Source organism: Centruroides vittatus, unplaced genomic scaffold, assembly GCF_030686945.1.
Source record: "Centruroides vittatus isolate TY-2023 unplaced genomic scaffold, ASM3068694v2 contig_18, whole genome shotgun sequence".
Classification (NCBI taxonomy): Eukaryota; Metazoa; Arthropoda; class Arachnida; order Scorpiones; family Buthidae; genus Centruroides; species Centruroides vittatus.
The window spans coordinates 7,499,027-7,519,611 of record NW_027121101.1 but is presented as its reverse complement, the minus strand read 5'-3'; the positions used below and the strand labels follow the sequence as shown (position 1 = coordinate 7,519,611).

Genomic DNA, 20,585 nt, shown 5'->3' with positions numbered 1-20,585 from the left:
GGGATTGTTTAAAAGTAGCCAGTAGATAGTGTAAGTAATAATATGGACTGGTGAAAATGACTAGATCCTAAAAAGATCAGGATTACAATAATCAGATTTAATTTTCAAATTAATTTCTTAATATATTCACAACTTGCTTAATTCACATGTATATTTTGAAGATATTGTGATATAAAATAGCAAAAACTAATCGACCTGATCATAATATTTTAGGATCTGTGTATGACATTCGTAAAGAACTTAATGTGGACATACTATTGTAAGTCAACCACCATATATTTTAAAGATCATAGAATGGCATATTATAGTTTATAAAATTTATCATGAAACTGTATAATAATTTACCATTACATAAAGTTTAAACAGTTTTTATTGTCTGATTATTAGTTTTACACAAATAACCCATTTTTCAGCAATGGAATAGAAGTTTTATTATATAGTACAGTGACCTCTCACTTATGCAACTTTGTCAGTTGTTTTTCACAGGTCCTGGCTAAAGCTTATGGGAGATAATGTCTAAAATCTCACTTGAACGACTCCTGGTTCTACACCCCCAACAAATGTTTTGGACTAATGTATTTTTCCCTTGCTTTACCATCGTGATTGTCAATCATGAGAACAGAGTGGGGTCACTTTGCCATAGGTCAAAAAGGTACCCAGGAAGATAAGAAAGCAGAGAGAATTATCATACTGGACATATCTGTTTTTAGGAAGAGAATGGCTGCTGGCTAAATGTTTAAATTTATATTTTTAATATTTTTCATTCAAGTTTGTCAATCTCTCTTTTGTACAACTCTCTCACTTATATGACTTTTATCATTGGTTCCTTTGGCCGTATAACTGAGAGGTCACTGTATACATAGTCAAATTAGCTGCGTGACGTCATTGTTCACATCAATGACGTCACGCAGCTAATTTGACCTGGAGATGCGTTTGATTAATGGAACATTTTAAAAAATTTAATATTTATGTTCAACCTGAAGAAGATCCAACCAAGGATCAAAAGTCATTATCAAAATAATAAGTTACTGGAGAATTGTTTAGAAGGTACTGTACTTCAAAGGTTTGGTGTTATAAACAAAGGATGGATCAAGGTTTGTATATTGTAAAGTACACTCAAACTGAAGGATATGCTAAAAATGTATCTCATTAAACTTTAAATTTCAGCAGACATAGAATACGTTAAATCAAATGTTTTTGACCTTTACAAGATCATCATCAGGTACTGTACTTTAATGAAACAGAACAATGCTTGTAATTTTTGAAAGGTCATTCCCTGTTTGGTACAAAAAGTTCAACTGAGTGTGTACTGAACTTTTTTGTTCTGGAATATTAATATTTGAATATATGTGTCAGAAATACATTTGCTGTTTGGAATGCCAGTTTCAAACATTGTAAAACAAAAATTTCAAGCATTGTTCTGTTTTATGAAAGATCAGGGCTGGTGCTACTGCCCTGGTCTTTGTACTGTATTTCTTTCAAAAGCAAAAAAATAAACATCAGAATTTTCAGTTATAACTGCTGAATTAAAAATATAACCAAAGATTGTTATTACTACTGTTTATTATTTATTAAAATATATAAATTCATTGTAGACTATTATAAAAAAAATAGTACGACTTATTTTCTATTTACATTTTATTTAAACATTGTAAATAGATTACATATTTAAATTATGCTGAAAATGATGCATATACATGTATAAAGAAGTTATACATAAAAAATGTGCATTATTGTAAACAAATACAACTGAGACTACAGTGTAAATTTTAAGTTTTAAATTCAAAATTCAATTACTAGAATTAAATCTAAAATTTACTACAGTAACTATTCTTATTTAATAATTAGATATACATTTTTCCTAACAATTATTAACGAATAATTACAGTATATAAGTTATAATTTATTACAAAAATTCATACATTCATACTATGGATAGTTTTTAAATATTAAATTATTTAAAAAATATTTTTTGATAAAAACAATTAACAAATGAGTTTTAATGACAAATTGTAGACCTCCTATTTATGTATGTATTCTTCCAAAAAATTTATCAATGTATTGACTCTAGATTTGTAAATCTGAAAATCACTTTTTCAAATAGAAATTCATAAAAATTATATTTAGAGACTAACCATATATTAATCTTTAAATATTAAAAAAAAAAATATATCAAAATCAATTTGTATAAAATGTTAAATTGAATTCTTAAGAGTAATATTATACAGCTAAAGTTTTGCAAATATAAATTAAAACATATTTATTCACAGCTATCTCATTCAATATCCATATCTATGGATAGAATTGTGTTTTATAACAAACATAACAACATCAACAGCATGTCATCTGTAGCAAAATATCAATACATACTTCATTGATAAAATTAATTCATCTGAAAAATTTATATATTTTACAACATCAGAAGAACATATCAAACATATAGTTGAATTAAGAATAATGCTGATTAATTCCATCTCTATTTACCTTACACAAAACTTTCTTTTTTCATCAGAATTAGATTACTACTAATACACCAACATACCTGTAAAACACACAATAAAGTTTTCATATATATTCCAATTATGATTGATAAAGCATATTTTATGATAATAAACTAATTAAAGTAGAATAAATAAGACGACAAAATACAGTCAAACCTGTTTTTATGCGGTCTTTTTTTGTGCGATTTTTTAATTTGTGCGGTTTTTTTTGTGCAATTTTTTATTTGTGCGGTATAGTTGGCGACTAGTCTCATGCGATTCGTCATGTCTCACGTTGACTTATTATAGCTAAATAAACTTATTATAGTAATATTATTGCATGAATATGTGAAAAATGAATTTATTTATTTTTTAAGTCAAAAAAACACCACCTGGACAAAAATATGTAAAACAGACGATAGACGAGATGATGCAGTCAAGTGCTGACATCTGTTGTCAATAAATTCTATTTCGTACGGTTTTGAGTTATTTTCTATGTGAGACTTTTTTTATGCGGTCCCTATTGACTGCATAAAAAAAAATTTTTTTTAATTGTGTTGCGAAAACTATTTTTTACAGCCATTCGTGAAGTTTCGTGCTATTTTTTTTAATGCGTCTTTTTTAATGCGGTCCCTATCCCCCGCATAAAAACAGGTTTGACTGTATTTAATTCATTATTTATTTTTATTTTCATTTAAAAGTATCAATACATTCACAAGTATAGGGCACATTATTAAAATTCTACATAATGTTTAATATCAACTAAACTTTTCCATACAACAGTTAAAAACATACTACTTTAGATTTAAATGTAAAATATTAATCATTAAAAAATATGTGTGGTATAATTTATAAATTTAACACTGTTAGAAATTTAATTACTTATTTCAAAAAAAATTACAAATTATAAAAACAATTTTACAGAAATTTACCTTTTGTACTTTTATTTAGCCTTTCTCATTCAAACTGCATTTTTGAATAAAATTTTCTTTTAAATAATTAAATTTGAATATTATTCCATGATATATCACAAATAAGATTACATAGTTCTGTGAATCCTAAATTTTCCAAAATATGCATTGATCGCTTTTTAATTGATTCAAACTGTTCAGATAGGCATTTCAAATTTGCATCAACTAATTCTTTAGCTTCTAAGTCTGAATCTGTTTTTTTTGTAACATCCTTTACTTCAGAACTACTTCCAGCTTGTTCAGGATTCTTTTTTGAATCCAATTCAGCTTCACCTAAAGCATTATCTTTATCTGGCAGAAGTAATTCATCATTTTGTTTGCTTTCATTTTTCTTTTTTGTTGCAATAGATGCTTTATTTAATTCTAAAATATCTTTTTCTAATCCAACAAGTTCTTTTGTGATGTGATTTATTTCTTGTGCATCAATTAAACTATTTTGAAATAAGTACTCTCTTAATGCTCTATATAAAAGATAAGAAATTATATAAATATAAGAAAATAAATTATATTAAAAATATCAAAAAATATTAACAACAGAAATATAAAATTTATAATAAAATTCTATTAAAAAATTTCAATATGTTCAATTTTATTTTAATATATAATATAAAATTAAATCTCAGAATTTTAAAATTGAACTCATTAAAAACTATTGACATTTCAAATTTGAATAAATTAACTTAATCATATAATATTTTATTTTCATTCTAATTAATATTTATTTAGAATATTTCAATAATATAACTTTATAAATGAAAAGATTTTTCCATAGTTAAAAATTCAATTTTATATGAATTATCAATGTACATTCATAATTTTCCAAAATAAATTTTTCATATTTTATATATCAATGACAGTCTTATATACCATATTTACTCGCATGTAACACAACCTCGCATATAGGACAAGGTGTGACTTTAAAGATCAAAATAAAAAAAATTAGATTTATTAATACGATTCTAATTTTATTTTGTTTAATCACAAGTAAAATATCAAATGAACATAAATGCACGCATTGTCCCGCAAAAATTACTGGCATTTTAAACTTTAAGGAAAAATCTTGTAAAATCGACAATATAATTTGTTCGTGTAAAGCTGGACAATCGGGAATCTTTTTTTTTGCCAATTCTTAACAGTGGAATCCACTCTCCGTCGATTACACTTATGAGTTTCTCCGAATTCTGATTTCCAAATAATCATCTGTTTTCACGTGGGAATGGATTAAAACTTATATCGGGCTCCTGTGTGATTTTGGAATTTCAATCTGAAATTCAATTCAAAAACTTTGCTTTTCCTATTGCTATTTATCTTTACTCCAGACAATATACAAGAATGATTCAAATGACCCAGATAAAATATTCATGCTTTTAAATACAAGAGGGTAAGCATCTGGTAAAAAATGTGAATACACAAAAATTATTTGCAAAAACACAAAGAATCTTTCGCTTGCACGTATAGCACAACCTAGGAGTTTGAAGCTGTGATAAATGAATAAAAACCTTGTCTTATATGCGAGTAAATACAGTATCTAGAGATGGTTGTATGCCAAGTGGTTAAGGTGCCAGCCAATCACTCTGGGAGATCCAGTTGGGTTCAAAACCTCAGTAATTTTTCTGTCCTGGACATATCCACCTACTCGTTGAAAAATCATAATGGGACTGAAAAAAAACCCTGTTAGTGTCCACAGGGCAGAAAGAAGGAATTATGAATTAAATTTTATAAAAATATTTACATTGTTTAAAAAAATAAAAATAAAAACACCAGAAAAATCTGAAATGGCCATACTACTGTACTATTATGTTATTGAAGTTTTCATACAAATTCAAAGTAATCTAGAACAATTGCAAACCTTTTTACAAAAGTGAGTCAAAATTGGATTTGAAACTTATTTACTCCAAATTGTAGACCAAATATTTAATTTGAATACAGTGGATGATCGGTTAACAAACAAATCGGATAACGAACACTTTCGCAGAAGATTTTTATGATTTGACAATGAACACCTCACATAACAAACATAAGAAGCGACGTAAAATAATGAATACCGATTGATCTTCCCTCATCTTCAGGCAAAAATTCGAAACTTTTCGGAGTGCGGGAGACGTCGACATAGACGCTCAACCCGGTATATACTCATCGGATAATATTCCTCCGAACTTTGAAACTCTCCCTTGTAATTCCAGCCTTTTATTTTTCTGACAGAAACAATTCTTTTATAGTATTCAGAGACTGTCAGGCAGGCACTTGTTAAGTTTTGCATCGGTTTTTATTTTCAAAAGGTGAGAGTATAATAGCAAAGGTAGAGAGTGGGCAGATGTTTGATGTTTCTGGGCAGTATGGCTCAAACAGGTCTACAGTAGGCTGCAGTTCAATCTTATTTAAGAAAAATACAGTATAATCAAGAAGACTCAATCAGCTAAACAAGTAACAAAAATCACATCTGAGAAATAAAGAACATTGAAGAGCTTATAATGGAATCTGAAACAAATCTGACGACAGAAGAACGCCAAGAACTCTTAAATGAAGAACACCAAGAAACTCGGTGAGATATGTTTTCTTTTGAAAAAAAGGATTAATGCCAATATTTGCTCTTAAACATCATTTGAAGTTGGAGGATGTCAGAACGATGGTCGTAGAATGGCATCCAAACCAGGTTGAGATTAATAGGCTGAGGGATCTCTACAATTATAATGCTATTAATTACTTCCGAAAAATCCTGAAGAAGAAAGAAAAGCAATCGACATTAGACAGATTCTTTAACCCCTACAAATGGAAAAAAACATGATTAATAAAAATGCAAGACTGTGTATATATGTACAGGTATTCCTCACTTTATGACCGAGTTCCGTTCCAACGACTACGTCGTTAAGCGAATTGGTCGATAAGTGAGGAGCATGCGCCGGGAATATAGGATCGTTATAAAATTATACAAATTATGCAATAAACTTCAAATTTATTCATAAAAAGACATACATATGTACATATTATCATTTGTCAGAATAAAACTGACTGAAAACGTGGATAGCAAGCTTATTATAGTACGCTTAGTGTGCATGTCACCATTTGCCACTGACCGACACTCAAGCTGAGAAAGGGGATTCCCCGAATTGCAGGTCGAAACTCGATTGGTCGTAAGTGCGAGTGGTCGTTAAGCAGATAGGTCGTAAAATGAGGAGTACCTGTATTTTGAAATTTTACATATAAATAAACGTAGTAAGAAACTATATATTTTTTTATTTCTTGAGGTCTCTGGAACGAATTAATCAAATTCTCATAAAAACCTATGGTAAACCGATAATCAGTTAACGAACAATTCGGATAGCGAACAAAGTGTTGGAACGAATTATGTTCGTTAACTGATCACCCACTGTACAGTACTTAAAAAATAAAATTGGAAGCACATTTTGTTAACTTTTAATTTGACATTTAGGACTTCATGACAGCTTTAAGATCCTGCTTTCACACTGCATGTGCAAAGTTTTTGAATTTATGAAATATTTTTGTTTTATAATTTATAAAAACCTAATTCCTTCTAAACATCCAATATGTAGGCCTATACCTTGAAATCATCATGTAAGTCACAGATTCGCCATCACTAATCAAGAATAACTGTTTAAAATAATTTCAACATTTAGGATAATTTCAGGAATGATTAAAGTAGGAAATATGAAATGTGATATTTATAACTGTTAAAATGCTAGATATTTGTCAGTTTTATTTTTCAAAGTTTAAAAAAAAAAAAGCAATCATTATACAAATGCAAAATATTTTATTATTCATGTTGTTTTGATATGTGTATTCTTAGTATTTTTACTATAAGAAAGATCTTCAATATTTTTTTATAAGATTTATATTCTACTATTACAGCGATCCAAGATTTATATTCCAATTAATTTTCTCTGAGGAGAATATTGTAAATATTACATACCTCATAACTCCTCTAATCATCGCAATAGGAAAACTTTGTTGATAACCTTTAGCATAACCCATATTAAAACCATTCTGCTGTTTTTCTTCTTGACCTTCTACAATACCATCTCTAAAGCCATCCTGAAAAAGTTTTAAGTTTTTAGTAAAAACAAAAATACAATTTAAAAAAAAAATATATATATATATATATATTTATTTATTTATTTATATATTTATTTATTTAAAATTGTATTAATATATAAATTGAATTGATTAATATGTATATATGTTACCAGCAAAACCCGATTTTACGCCAAACTAGTTTGGCATAAGCGTGTCAGGCCAAATTAGTTTAGAATTCAAGTATATTAATGGTTAAAATAAAATTAAAAGGCAATCAATTAGATGAACAATATTTATTTAAACATAGTCTACTTAATTATAAAAAATGGGGTTAATATTACCCTAGATATCGAAGGTGGCGGCTCGTCTCCGATTCCAGCAACGAGAAGACGAAACAGTGGGGACGCGCGTTCTAACCTAACCTAACCTAACCTATTCTAATAAATTACCATAATTATTAGCAACCAAATTATTAGAATAGGTTAGGTTAGGTTAGAACATGCGTCCCCACTGTTCCGTCTTCTGATCGCTGGAATCGGAGACGAGCCACCATCTTCGATACCTAGGGTAACATTAACCAAAAACGATATTGATTAGAAGTGACACAACACTTGTACAAAACTATAAAATAAAAATAAGCTAATCACTACTTATCAGTTTGTATTTTTTTTTTTTTTTATTAAGCCATGCACTTTTAAAGGTAATTAACTTTCAAAAATATTTTCAAAAATTCAAACAATATAATAAAAATAACTTTTAAAATCAAACTAAAATTAAAAATGAACTTATCTGTGTTTTATGATGAACTTAAATTAAACATTAATATACTTGAATAATAATTCTAAACTAGTTTTGCCTGACACGCTTATGCCAAACTAGTCTGGCATAAAATCGGGTTTTGCCGGTAACATATACATACAGTAATTAGTAATCCCTCCATTTATCATTTATGGAAGTAATTGGTTCCACGAAAACTGCATAAATGGAGCCATGGAATAATGTTGCAAATCCACACATAAAAGCAGGATATCTGAGCAATGCTGATTCGTATGTGGGAATGTTAGACACAGAGACAATTCTCCAGTTACAAACAATTAATCCAGTTTATTGCAACTAAAAAATAAGCTTACAGCTACAACAGTCAACAAACTATATTCCTATTTGCTTCTTCTCTCAAAGGATGAATGTCCTATGGTAACTATTCTGTCATGTTCTGTTTGGGAAGTCGAAGGCCCCGGGGAATTGGAGGGAGAAAGTCCATCACGAAGTTAAGGTGTAATCCTGATCAATGTCTGAATGCGGAGGCAATTTCCTTTTCAACGTATGGTGCTGCACAATAAGATGGGGAAAAGCTTTCCAAGTCCTTGGAATTGTCATTTTTATAATTTTTTCAAGCCCCAGATTGACCACTTCAACTGGTTGTTTTTACTCATCTCTGCCTTCTAATTGGTCATTGCTCGTTACTAAGTATAACGAGATCAGAATCTCGATGAGTCAAAACTGTCAGCCAATTCGATCCCAATCAAAAATGGTTGATCTTAGGACTGGACTACTACTATTGCACAGTAACAAGTATTTGACAACTAGCCAACTCAAAATAAATTCTTCCATCTGTAGAAAAAATAACACACTGTGTGGTAACCACACATCCACCATACCACAAAAATTCTGCTCATCTGAACTAGGCCATAGATATATAGATATTGTGTACAACATTCTTCTATTGTTTTAACACGAGAAGTACTATTTTTTCTTATAATTCCTTTTAAACATGTCCTTTTGTGGACATGAAATTTCTCCCTTTTTATTTGAACAATTTTATTTTTTAAAATCTTTCTTTTCTTTTTCTTTTACAAGAAAACAAAATTTTGTTTCATGTAATTCCAATCCACTTCCGGAGCCTCACATTTTATTCCTATTGATATAGATGTAAAAATATTTTGATCATAATAAAGGTTTGTATGCATTTTGACACAACAGAGATGTTAAACTGCTTACCTATAACAAACCACAAGAAGTGAAATTTCTGTAGAATGGCAGACACAGTTATCATATAGCAGTTACACAACTTGCTATGGTATATTAATTTAAATGTAATAATTCACACTTGACAAAGTTTATGGCTGTGGAATGTTGCCACTTGCCAGCTGCATTGCTCATAGTGTAATGTACACCATATGGTGGCCACAGATTAGCTATGGACTATTACAATGTACCAAATAGTTCACAAGTGGAAGCAGTAGTTGTGCAGTGTGTGTAGTTGTCATATCTGCGTAATGGTGAATTTGGAAATACTAGAAAAATTCTCAATCTGACATGGATAAAATTCATCAAAGTTCAAAAATGAGAGGATAAATCAAAATTTTTAAATTACTTCTTAAATAATTAAAAACTTTTATATGTTGTTTAACCACCTCTCAAAGGTGGTTAAACAACATACAAAAGTTTCTTGTAATATATGACTGTTCATTACTGGATGTACCCAATACCTCCTGTTTTAAGAATTGAAGTCCCAAGAACACTACTATTGCACAGTAACAAGTATTTATGATGACTAGCCAACTCAAAATAAATTCTTCCATCTGTAGAAAAAATAACACACTGTGTGGTAACCACACAGCCACCATACCATAAAAATTCTGCTCATCTGAACTAGGCCATAGATATATAGATATTTTGTACAAGATACTGTATCACATGATACATATGGTATAAAAGGAATATAATACATTGAAAAAATATAAGCTTCATAATCTATAAAAACACTTTATAGTCAATTCAAGCTAAACGTACAAATCTACAGTGGAACCTCGCTTAACGAGCACCCTGCATGAGTATTTTGCATAACGAGCAAAACAAATTGTAAAAATTTGCCTCGCTTAACGAGTGGCAAGGAGAGAGGAAGTCCCTAATTGTGCGCATGCGGCATGCTCCATCAGTCTGTGTTTAGCACTCGTTCTGCTAGCATCTTAGTATCGCTTGTGATCACATATTTTTCCAAACTTGTGTTCACACATGTTACTTATAAACATCAACAACCATAGCCCATTATATAATAAACACGCCAAACAATATGCCAAATTCTTGGGTCATTAAATTTAATGACCGATTCCAAATTAAATTTTAGAAATGTCTGAATTAAAAATTAACTATTTATAATTATTAAATTTAATATGAGATGAAAACATAACTATCTACCTCTAGTCAAATTAATTAATTTCTAACATTTAATTATAGATTTTACATAACCCAAGAATTTGGCATATCGTTTGGAGTGTTTATCAAACATATTAGCTGTGATTTTTTTTTTGTTTCTGCAAATCAAATTCTCATTCAATGAACAGGATGGCTCATTCCGTGCTAGAAGGAAAGATGATGATGATTCATACTCCTTAACAGTGTATATTGTACAATTTTTTTGGTGTAGAATGCATTATCGTATTTTACATTAATTTCTATGGAAAAAATTGTTTCGCTTAACGAGTGTTTCGCATTATGAGTAAGACTCTGGTACAAATTATGCTCGTTAAGCGAGGTTCCACTGTATTTATGTCAATGTTAATGTCTCAGAACTGTGGTTTCACTATTGTTTTACTATTTCAACTGTAGATAAAATCATGGAATAAATTAAACTGGGGAACTTCTAAATTAGTATAATTACAATATGTATACAATATGTGTATACTAGTATACATACAATATATAGTATATAAAGTTAATTTACTTTAATACATTTAGCCCTTAAAAATTTTAAATTAATGCATTGTGGTGACATAGTGTCTAGTGTGATGTTCATTGCGAAAGGGAGCACACAAAGATACATATATGTCACATGTGAGTGTCGGTTGGACAGGTGGCCTGACCACCAATAGATGGCATTGAGCCTGGTCTACTGCACGTGGAAGATATCCTTTGTCTACGTCCCCAATTTTGTGCAAGACCTCATGCTAGAGACTAGTGTAGTTATTTGGCTCTTTGTTACTGGCAATAAAGTTTACCCAGTCACTGTAGGTTTATTCTACTTATTTTTAAACTGTTCAATGTAACCAAACATTACAATATACAAAGAAAAATCTCTATTTTCTTGATGAACGAGGTTCTTTGGATTCCAACTCTTTTCAGTCTACAGATTTATGGAATTTGTACAGATTTTTGCTAACAAAACTTGATTAAACGAAATGAAAGAACCACAACCAATACTAGGTTTGTGAGAATTATTATCTATTGATGTCTTCAGGGCAGCAAAATAAAAAGGATTAGGCCTACTTCTAAGACCTTAATACTAATTAAATAAGAAGGAAATACTAAGACCTTAATACTAATTAAATAAGAAGGAAGGAAGAACCTCCCTAAATAAGAAAGGAAAAGACAAACATAGAAAGGATTAAGAGACGTTTATAGGAAAGTGGGTACCTGTTCTTCTACAAAGTCCTAGGTGTGGTGACACTATTGATCCAAGTTTCTTACACAAAAAACGATCTCTATCTTGTCTTTTCTGCAAGAATCTCTTTGTATTCTCTATTAGTCTCTATTTTCTCTCTTCGCCAGACCTGAACTCAGACTTGTGAGAGCTTCTCCTTGCTAGGGTTGCCACCTCATAACTTAGTCTTGCCCGGAGACGATTTAAGAAACCAAAAAAACCTGGGGACATTTCCACATAAGTCTCAGGAGGTGAAGGGTCTAAAGTAGGGTGAATACTAGCTGGCTGTATATTTCTAAATATTTTTCAAAAATTACATTTTTTATTGCGATTTCCAACCCCCCAACTTAATTAAACGTATATATAATAAAATCTATTAATTAAAAAAATTAAAAAACTATTGGATGTCATTTTTGACATCAGAAAGTAGCTTTAAATAACTTTACCAAAGTAAAATCCGTGCACTAGAACTTTAGAACGATGAATGATATTTGATTAAAAAATCCCATAAAAAAACAATTAAGTGTTAATTGTGCATCATTAAAGATTGATTAAAATCGCAATAAAATTTTTTCGCACGGGTAAAAAATTTGGAGACAAAAAACATCCGAGAATCAAAATATATATATATATATATATATACATATACATATATAAATATATTTTTTTTGAGGGTCAACAGAACCATTTGTTATGTAATGCTATTTAGCCTGCTCAAGACTGACTAGAGCGTGGGACAATAGGAGTAACTATATTCTATAATTTACCATTAATCATCAACCAACATGAACACTAATTATCAAACTGTCCCCTATGTAGGCTATGTCATGTCACTCTCAATAGACATCTCTTGACAGAACAGTCACAAGAGAGAGTACAACTACATAGCATGCAGCAGCATTGTGCCTATGCCAGTTATAGACGTTATGTATTTAAGCCAACGACCACCACACTAGTAATTCGGTACACGGGGGAAGAAATATACACCACAGTTTGTATATAATTTTGTACATATTCATTTCAACTTGCACAACCCGGAGAAATATTAATTAATCCCAGAGCCCAGAGATAACTCACTGAATCCTGGAGTCTCCAGGTCAAACCCGGATAGGTGGCAACCCTACTCCTTGCTTCCAGTTGCTGCAATTCACGACCTGGAGAGTGACCCATTCACATCCTCTTGCTTGGATGTCCAGCCAAAAAGTGTCTGTTGTTCTACAGCTTCACCCTCAGGGCTTCTTTTCTTTTGTTCTATGTATGAGTCACCAGCACCCAAGAAGAAAGAGTTAAGATAAAACATTCTAGAAAGGATAGACAGTGGAACAAAGACAGGAAACTATACTATATTAAAAATGAAAATATACAAAACATGGCATACTGCCACACTAGTTAATTATTTAAAATTAAAAAGTTTTTCAACTGTGTTAATGTGAATTCATTTAAATGGATGCATTACTGTATTAGGTATTTACAGGATATTACAAAGTGCAAAATGTTTTAATCAGAAATTTTCCCGTGTACATTCCTGATTAGGAAATTTTTTTAAAAAAAATAACTATTTCGTAATGAGTTTATAGATATAGAACAATGACAGCTGGTCGGCCGAGCAGTCAAAGTGGTAGCCTACAGCTCTGGGGACCTGAGTTTGAATCTAGACGGGTCAAAAAATCCCCAGGAATTTTTTGGGAGGTCCAACTGAATATGTCAAGCCCCCGTTTCTCACCATCCGGCTGCCCCATTGTGGGCCCAGCTGAACCCCATAATCAGCTTGCTAAATGAGGCCCTCTTGATGCCCACAGGGCAGAAAGAGTAAAAAAAAAAAAAAAAGCAGACAATGATGATAAAAATAGGCAAATGAATTTTAATTTTAAAAACTTGCTAATCAGAGCACTTTATTCCCTGTTAAGAAAATTATTAATCATCTGTTAGTGCAAAGACAACCAATTTTCTTGAAACTTACTTTTTAATAAATTCACTGATCAAAATCTCATACATTATTTCTGCTTTGATATTTCCTAGGCATATCAAAGATAATCTGCTTTAAAAGTTATTTCAGGTTATTATATATGTCCTTTTTGCTATTAACTCTATTTTATTGCATCAGTAATGATAATACAGTTTATATTATCATCATATGGGCTTATTTTAACAATAACTATGCTAAGTTCCACAGGAACAATATAAACAAATAAATAGCAGCTCACTGTATGTTTAATAACCTGGGCTTAATTAACATTAAGAAAATTGATTATTTATTACAAATAACTAATTAATGTTCATCAGTCTCTAAGTAATTTCTCAATAGTGTATGTTAAAGAAAGAGTCATTTATATTACTCGTATAATTAATTAATAAATACTCTATTGTTGATATCTTAAATTTTTCAATTAATTTTTTACAAAAATGCTTGAAAGTTTTGTGAAATTAGCTAAAAAAACAAAAAATATAACTTAACTGAAAAGTCACTAATCACAAAAAAGTTACTAAAAAAACAATATTTTAAAATTACACTAAATTTATTCTACAATGAGAAAGACTAAAGAAAATAGATCATAACCCATTTGAATTTTATCACTAAATAAAAACTGCTTAGTTGATCCTTTCAACTTATTAGCAATAGAAAAATGTTCAGTTTCAGTAATATTAATAAATTAACAATAATTCAATGTGATCAAAAAGATTTTTCAAGTTTCAAAATATTTAATTTTATATTCTCAATTAAGCACTTTTAATTAATGATTCTGCAGCAATGATCAATACTAATAATGTATCTACATAACTGAAAATAGTTACATGCAGTCAAAACTACAAAATCAATATTTTTGAAAGGTCTAATACTTTTGGCAGGGGGTTGTACAGAAACTTTTAGAGCATAAAATATTTAAAGAATGAAATTTTTACAAAAAATGTTTCAACAAATGTCCTGAGCAGACACCTAGCAGTTTAAATATAAAACTGTAGTTTGAATGTTCTATGTAATTCAAAAACAATTTATTTTCAGTATTATACTCAAATGACAAGTGATAAACTCAAAAGTGCCAAGTTAAATTTGAATCTGATTAAAAGGACTCAATTATGAGAGTTAGCTTATTTTAACAAAGAGCATTAGAGTTAATGGTTAATGTTACCTATTACTGTAGCGAACATGGCGGCTCGTCTCTGAAACAGTGGGGATGCACGTTCTAGCCTAACCTTAACCTATTCTAATAAATTACCCCTATTCTAATAATTTGGTTGGCAATAATTATAATTTATTAGAATAGGTTAGAACGTGCGTCCCCACTGTTTCAGAGATGAGCTGCCGTGTTCGCTACCATAGGTAACATTAACTGAGTTAATTTTGAATCTCATAAATTCATGTGTTGATCAAAGTATATTGAAAAAAATCAAATTTTAGAAAATCCGATCAGATTGAATTTGTGTACATGGGAAGTTTGATGATGCACTTATTACATTTGGGATATGTACAATTGAAGAACTGTATGAGAGTCAGTCAGCTGATACTATTCAGGATGAGCCACCTAGTGAACACACTGTTGCTGGTCCAAGCATAGTGCTGAAATTTAGCAAGATCATCGAGTATTTCCAAGTCATGAAGACTTTCCTGATGAGTTTCAGCATAAACAAACAGGCTGTACTGTACATGACATTTCTAATATCAAGCAGTTGTATTTAATAGATAGAAAAATGGCATCAAAAGAAATCAAAATAGACAAGTCTTTTTCACAAATCTTGAAGTCAAGCAAAGTACTGCTAATGAACATATGTAATTTGCCTCTTTTTTGTGCTTACAGTATTACAGTTTTTGTCAGCTTTGTTGTATACATGTAAGGCCTAACATACAATCATATATGGCATAATATACACATTGCTATTTTGGAAGAACACCAGCACAACTCAAAAAAGTGCGATTTTTTGATTATGTCATAATCAAAATGAAAATATAGTAAATTTTGATGTGTAAAAGTGTCATAAAAGTAACTTGCATATTTGGCCACTAGGAAGCAGTTATGTGAGTATTGAATAAGTGATAAGTGATATTCAGTTAAATCTTTGAATGGGATTTTCTCAAAACTAGTTGAGTTGTGCCAGTTTTCTTCCAAAGTAGTATATATAGTAGACATATGTTTGTAACATACATGTTTCTATAGGATAAAGAATAGAGATCTCAAGAGACTAAATAATTTCAAGTACTGGTTTTTCTTATATATATATATTAAAAATTTGTTTTTTAACCCCTATATATATATATATATAGGGGTTAAAAAAACAAATTTTTCCAAAAAAACCTAGGTATGCATGAAATCTGTTGTTGCAATATAACAGATTCTCAGAGCAATGGATGATTTTTTGGTGGCCTGAAGAATCCATTAAAACTAGATTCTTCTATATAATAAAAAACTTATGCTTCTCACGCTTTTTAATCATACAGTTTCTAAGAGAGGTTGAGTGCAACCAAATATCTATGTTCTTTTACATGAAGTGGTCAAAAATGTTAGTTTTCTCTTAGAAACTACCTGATGGAAAAGAGTGAGAACCATAAGTTATTTTATTTACCATTTCTTTTTCGTATCTACAATATAGCTTGTTTTAAACTCTGATTATGAATTATAACTTGAATCACTGAAAATTATAAATGCTCTTTTAGTTTTGTTAAGATTGTATAAAAACAGTACACATCTGAACCTTAAAAGAAATTTCAGGATATTTTTATGCAAACACGAACATTTTCAATCTGCTCAGGAGATCATCTTCAGGTTAAAAAGTTTTCAAATGAAATGCGGAACATTTTTAAGATCATTCGAAATGTATAAATAAGAATATTTTAAATTTTTAAAAATAATTTTAAATCAGCTGTTCTTGTTGGTATAAAGATTGCCAAGCATAAGATAATTGTCCTTCTTCCTTGAAATTAATGCAATGGCTCCTCTTTTCTGATTTGAATGTCTCGAGAGCTTCCAGTGTCCCGATTTGGTTGTTATGCTTAGATTGATGCATAACAGAAACTTTGGCTTGATAGGCTTGAACGTCGTCGTCTGTGGCACACCATCCTAGCCAGGTATGCCATGGACAACAACGTTCTCAAGATATTCAAATTGGAAAAGAGGGGCCGTTGCATTAATTTCAAGGAAGGAGGACAATTATCTCATGTCTGGCAATTTTTATACCAACAAGAACAGCATATTTAAAAAAATTTTTTTTTTTAATTTAAAATATTCTTATTTATACATTTTGTTTTTTAATGATCTTAAGAATGTTCCATTTCCGCATTCCATTTAAAAACTTTTTAACCCGAAGATAATCTCTCGTGCAGATCGAAAACATTTGTGTTTGCATAAAAATATCCTGGAATTTCTTTTAAGGTTCAGGTGTGCACTGTTTTTATGTTAATATATTCCAGGCTTATAGTATTGGAGCTATTCTTAAGATTGCTTTATTTAAATTGAAATTTTGTAAATTTTCAGATAGGTTTAATTAAAATCTTTTTCTGCTTCAGTATCTTTAATTATTAAATTTGTTGTTTACATGAAGTTTGATAGTTACACATTTAAAATTACCATTGTTTGCATAAGTAAAAAATATATATTTATGGTGCAGTTTTTTTACTTTTTTTAAAACACAATTTTTTAAAAAACTTCTTAAAAAATTAAAACTTTAAAGGTTAAGAAAACAACAGTTATCTAATTTGTCTTAACCTTTAAAGTTTTAATTTTGTAAGAAGTTTTTTTAACATTATTTCTTGAAATCATTTTCTGAAGATATAATTATTGGCTGAAAAATTTTGATACTGAAACAAATTTCAGTAAAATTATTATAATAAATGAATTAATGAAGAAATCTATCATTCAATCTTTGACCTTTCAATCAACCAGTAAGATAACAGTCTCGGTTAATTGAAAAATTATATATAAATTTCTTATTAATTTAATTTTCATTCGATTACCATTACAATAGTTACGACATCACCTGCCGAAAACATTAGCGGCACACCACAAGACTCCAAGTTATTTACAGTAAAACATAATTATTCCAACACAAAATCTTCAAGACAAGTTCAAATTTTTCTGCTTTAATGACATAACTAAACATAAAAAAATTACAAACTAATTTGAAAAGACAGGAAAAACTTTCCCACTAAAACACCTAGAAAGAAAAATTTCAATAATTAGATAACTCGGGTAAAACTGCAGTTCTGAATGACCCAAATTTTAGACCCTCCCTAGAGTCACATGTCAAAGGTCACGTGACCTTTGACTATTTTTACTCATAAGGCAGCTCTGATAAGGTCGCAACCGCCTCATTTATAGCTGTATTTGTACAAATAGTTGAGTAGGAATGAAAGATAAAAGTTTCCACAGAAATTATGAAATTATTGCGGAATTATGACACTGATGTTCTCAGCAGGCGACGAAGTTGTAGTTCTCCATACGAATTCCACGAATTCCGAAAGTACGATTATAGCAGCGATACCTTCATGCATGCGTCTGTTATCTTTCTCCAAGATACTTCATCAACTATTTTCATGTCTCCAAATTCGTCAAAAACATCATCTATATCGTTACTCATTTTATTGACGAGCGTACAATTTAATCCTTTTCAAATTTATCAGAGTAAATTGTCTACCAAATTCCGCACAAAAATTTTCCAAATATAGCCAAATTGCGCCGTAAAGAGAAAAATATGCTTGCTTAAGTTGTAAAAAATTACTTGTGATTCTGATTTATTTAAAAAATTAGATAATTTTTCCGATTCAACTATAAAATTTATATATAATTGAGTTCGTTTATGAATATATATAATTACTATTCAGAAATGTTTGTTTGTTTGTTTAGTTAAGTTGCGGCAACGCAACATTTGGGTAATGCCTTCCGGGAGGTCTTTTTAAGGATAACTGGCCCCTATTCTGGAGTTCAGGCTTTCAGGGAATGAAACCACTTGGCCACTGGTGGGTCTCGAGTTGTTCGATTTGGAAAACCAAATACTGTACTTATATAGCAGGCATGGGCAAATGCGGCTCCGAGAGCCGCATGCGGCCTTTTTGGGTTACATGCGGCTTTTGCTGAAAGTGCTATACTTCCCAGCCTTACCATACTATCCGCCACGAAAGTATAGAACTGCGGCTCCCATGCATTTTGCAAAACCTACATTTCGGCTCCCACTGAACTCTCGCTTGCCCACCTCTGTTATATAGTTTTCACAGTTTAAAGCGATATATACGAGAAGTAGGTGCGATCGGAGTAGCATTGAGAGGGATAACGACTTTGGAGAGATTATGGTAGCACCAACAGCAACAGAGAGAGTGGAATCAGGGCTGAGAAGTAAAAAGATTGTGGACTTTGGTTCTTGTTCACAGTTAACCATTAGAGAAAGAAAGGAATTAAAAAGCGTCTTAAAGGATTATAGATTATCTGAGGTTGTTCTGTTCATCACAGGGTACTGTATATTCACATATGGATATCATGAGGAAGGGTGGCTCCCGAAACGCCATATGCCGTATAGGATACTCCTACCCCTAAAGTCGAAGGTAGACGAAATACACCTTAGTCCATTCAATAAAATATTATACAGTATTTCTTTACCGAAAAAGTGAATTTCGTGGTATCGCGTCGGTCTCGTAAACCGAAAATTCGAGATTCGAATCCTTGCTCAGCCTTTTAAGTAATCCGTTTTTTTATTATTCGAAAGTTTTGATTATAATCAGTGTTTCGTAGAAATTGAGTCCTCGTCTTTCGTTGGAGTTTTTGTTTTTAACTCTTTCCGCCCTATGGGCACTAAGAGGACCTCTTTTTAGCAACCCCATTATGGGTTCGGCCAAGCCAGAATAGGGCGGTCGGGGCCACCATATCCGGTCGGACTACCCCCGAAAAATTCCTGGAAATTTTTAGACCCGTCCGAGTTCCCCAGAGCGATAGGCAGAGAGAATTCAACCTTGACCGTTCGGCCATCAAAATTTCGTTGGAGTTGAGTTACTTCAAAGTGCGATTAATTTAGACCATAATTTTGTTAATATAAATCCATTTTAAAACGAATTATTTAATATATTTTTAGTCTTTTTTTTACTTACTATAATTTTATTACAGAATTACTGTATATCCACATTTTGTTAAGTATCGCGATTTAGGTGCAAATTTGCACCTAAAATTTGAGAGGACTAATTTTTAATTCCTTAGTAAAATAAACTAAAAATAAACAATGTATAAAATCTTGATCGCTATGCGATTTTCTACCGTTTGATTTTCAATTTCTGTAAGAAATTGGCCCGTTTAGATGTTTAACAGGTGAGAAAACCCGTAAAACTTCACGGGGCAAGCCCATTCAATCAGTAAGATAACAGTCTCGGTTAATTGAAAAATTATATATAAATTTCTTATTAATTTAATTTTCATTCGATTACCATTACAATAGTTACGACATCACCTGCCGAAAACATTAGCGGCACACCACAAGACTCCAAGTTATTTACAGTAAAACATAATTATTCCAACACAAAATCAAGCAAATCTTATTAAATCAATTAAGAAAAATTCACGGTAAAGTTATTTGATCGTGTTTTATTGGTGAACCAATCGTAAAACAAAATCACCTGTATGCTATTTTTCTTCGTTGTTGCTTTTATTTGAACGATTATTTGTTTTCGATTATTCCAAAAAGTTTCGTCTAAAAATTTAGAAAGATTGATAC

General features: G+C 30.6%; 1 protein-coding gene across 1 annotated transcript; it reads right to left on the bottom strand.

Moving 5' to 3' along the window:
* Positions 1 to 1,912: 1,912 nt before the first annotated feature.
* LOC136969656 (uncharacterized) lies at positions 1,913 to 18,527 on the bottom strand. Its single transcript, XM_067263945.1, has 4 exons — positions 18,375 to 18,527; positions 7,380 to 7,501; positions 3,413 to 3,912; positions 1,913 to 2,542 (listed from the first exon to the last, which is right to left on the bottom strand). Exons 1-3 carry the CDS (start codon positions 18,468 to 18,470, stop codon positions 3,480 to 3,482), a joined length of 651 nt encoding a protein of 216 aa, XP_067120046.1. The 5' UTR covers positions 18,471 to 18,527; the 3' UTR covers positions 1,913 to 2,542; positions 3,413 to 3,479.
* Positions 18,528 to 20,585: the final 2,058 nt, after the last annotated feature.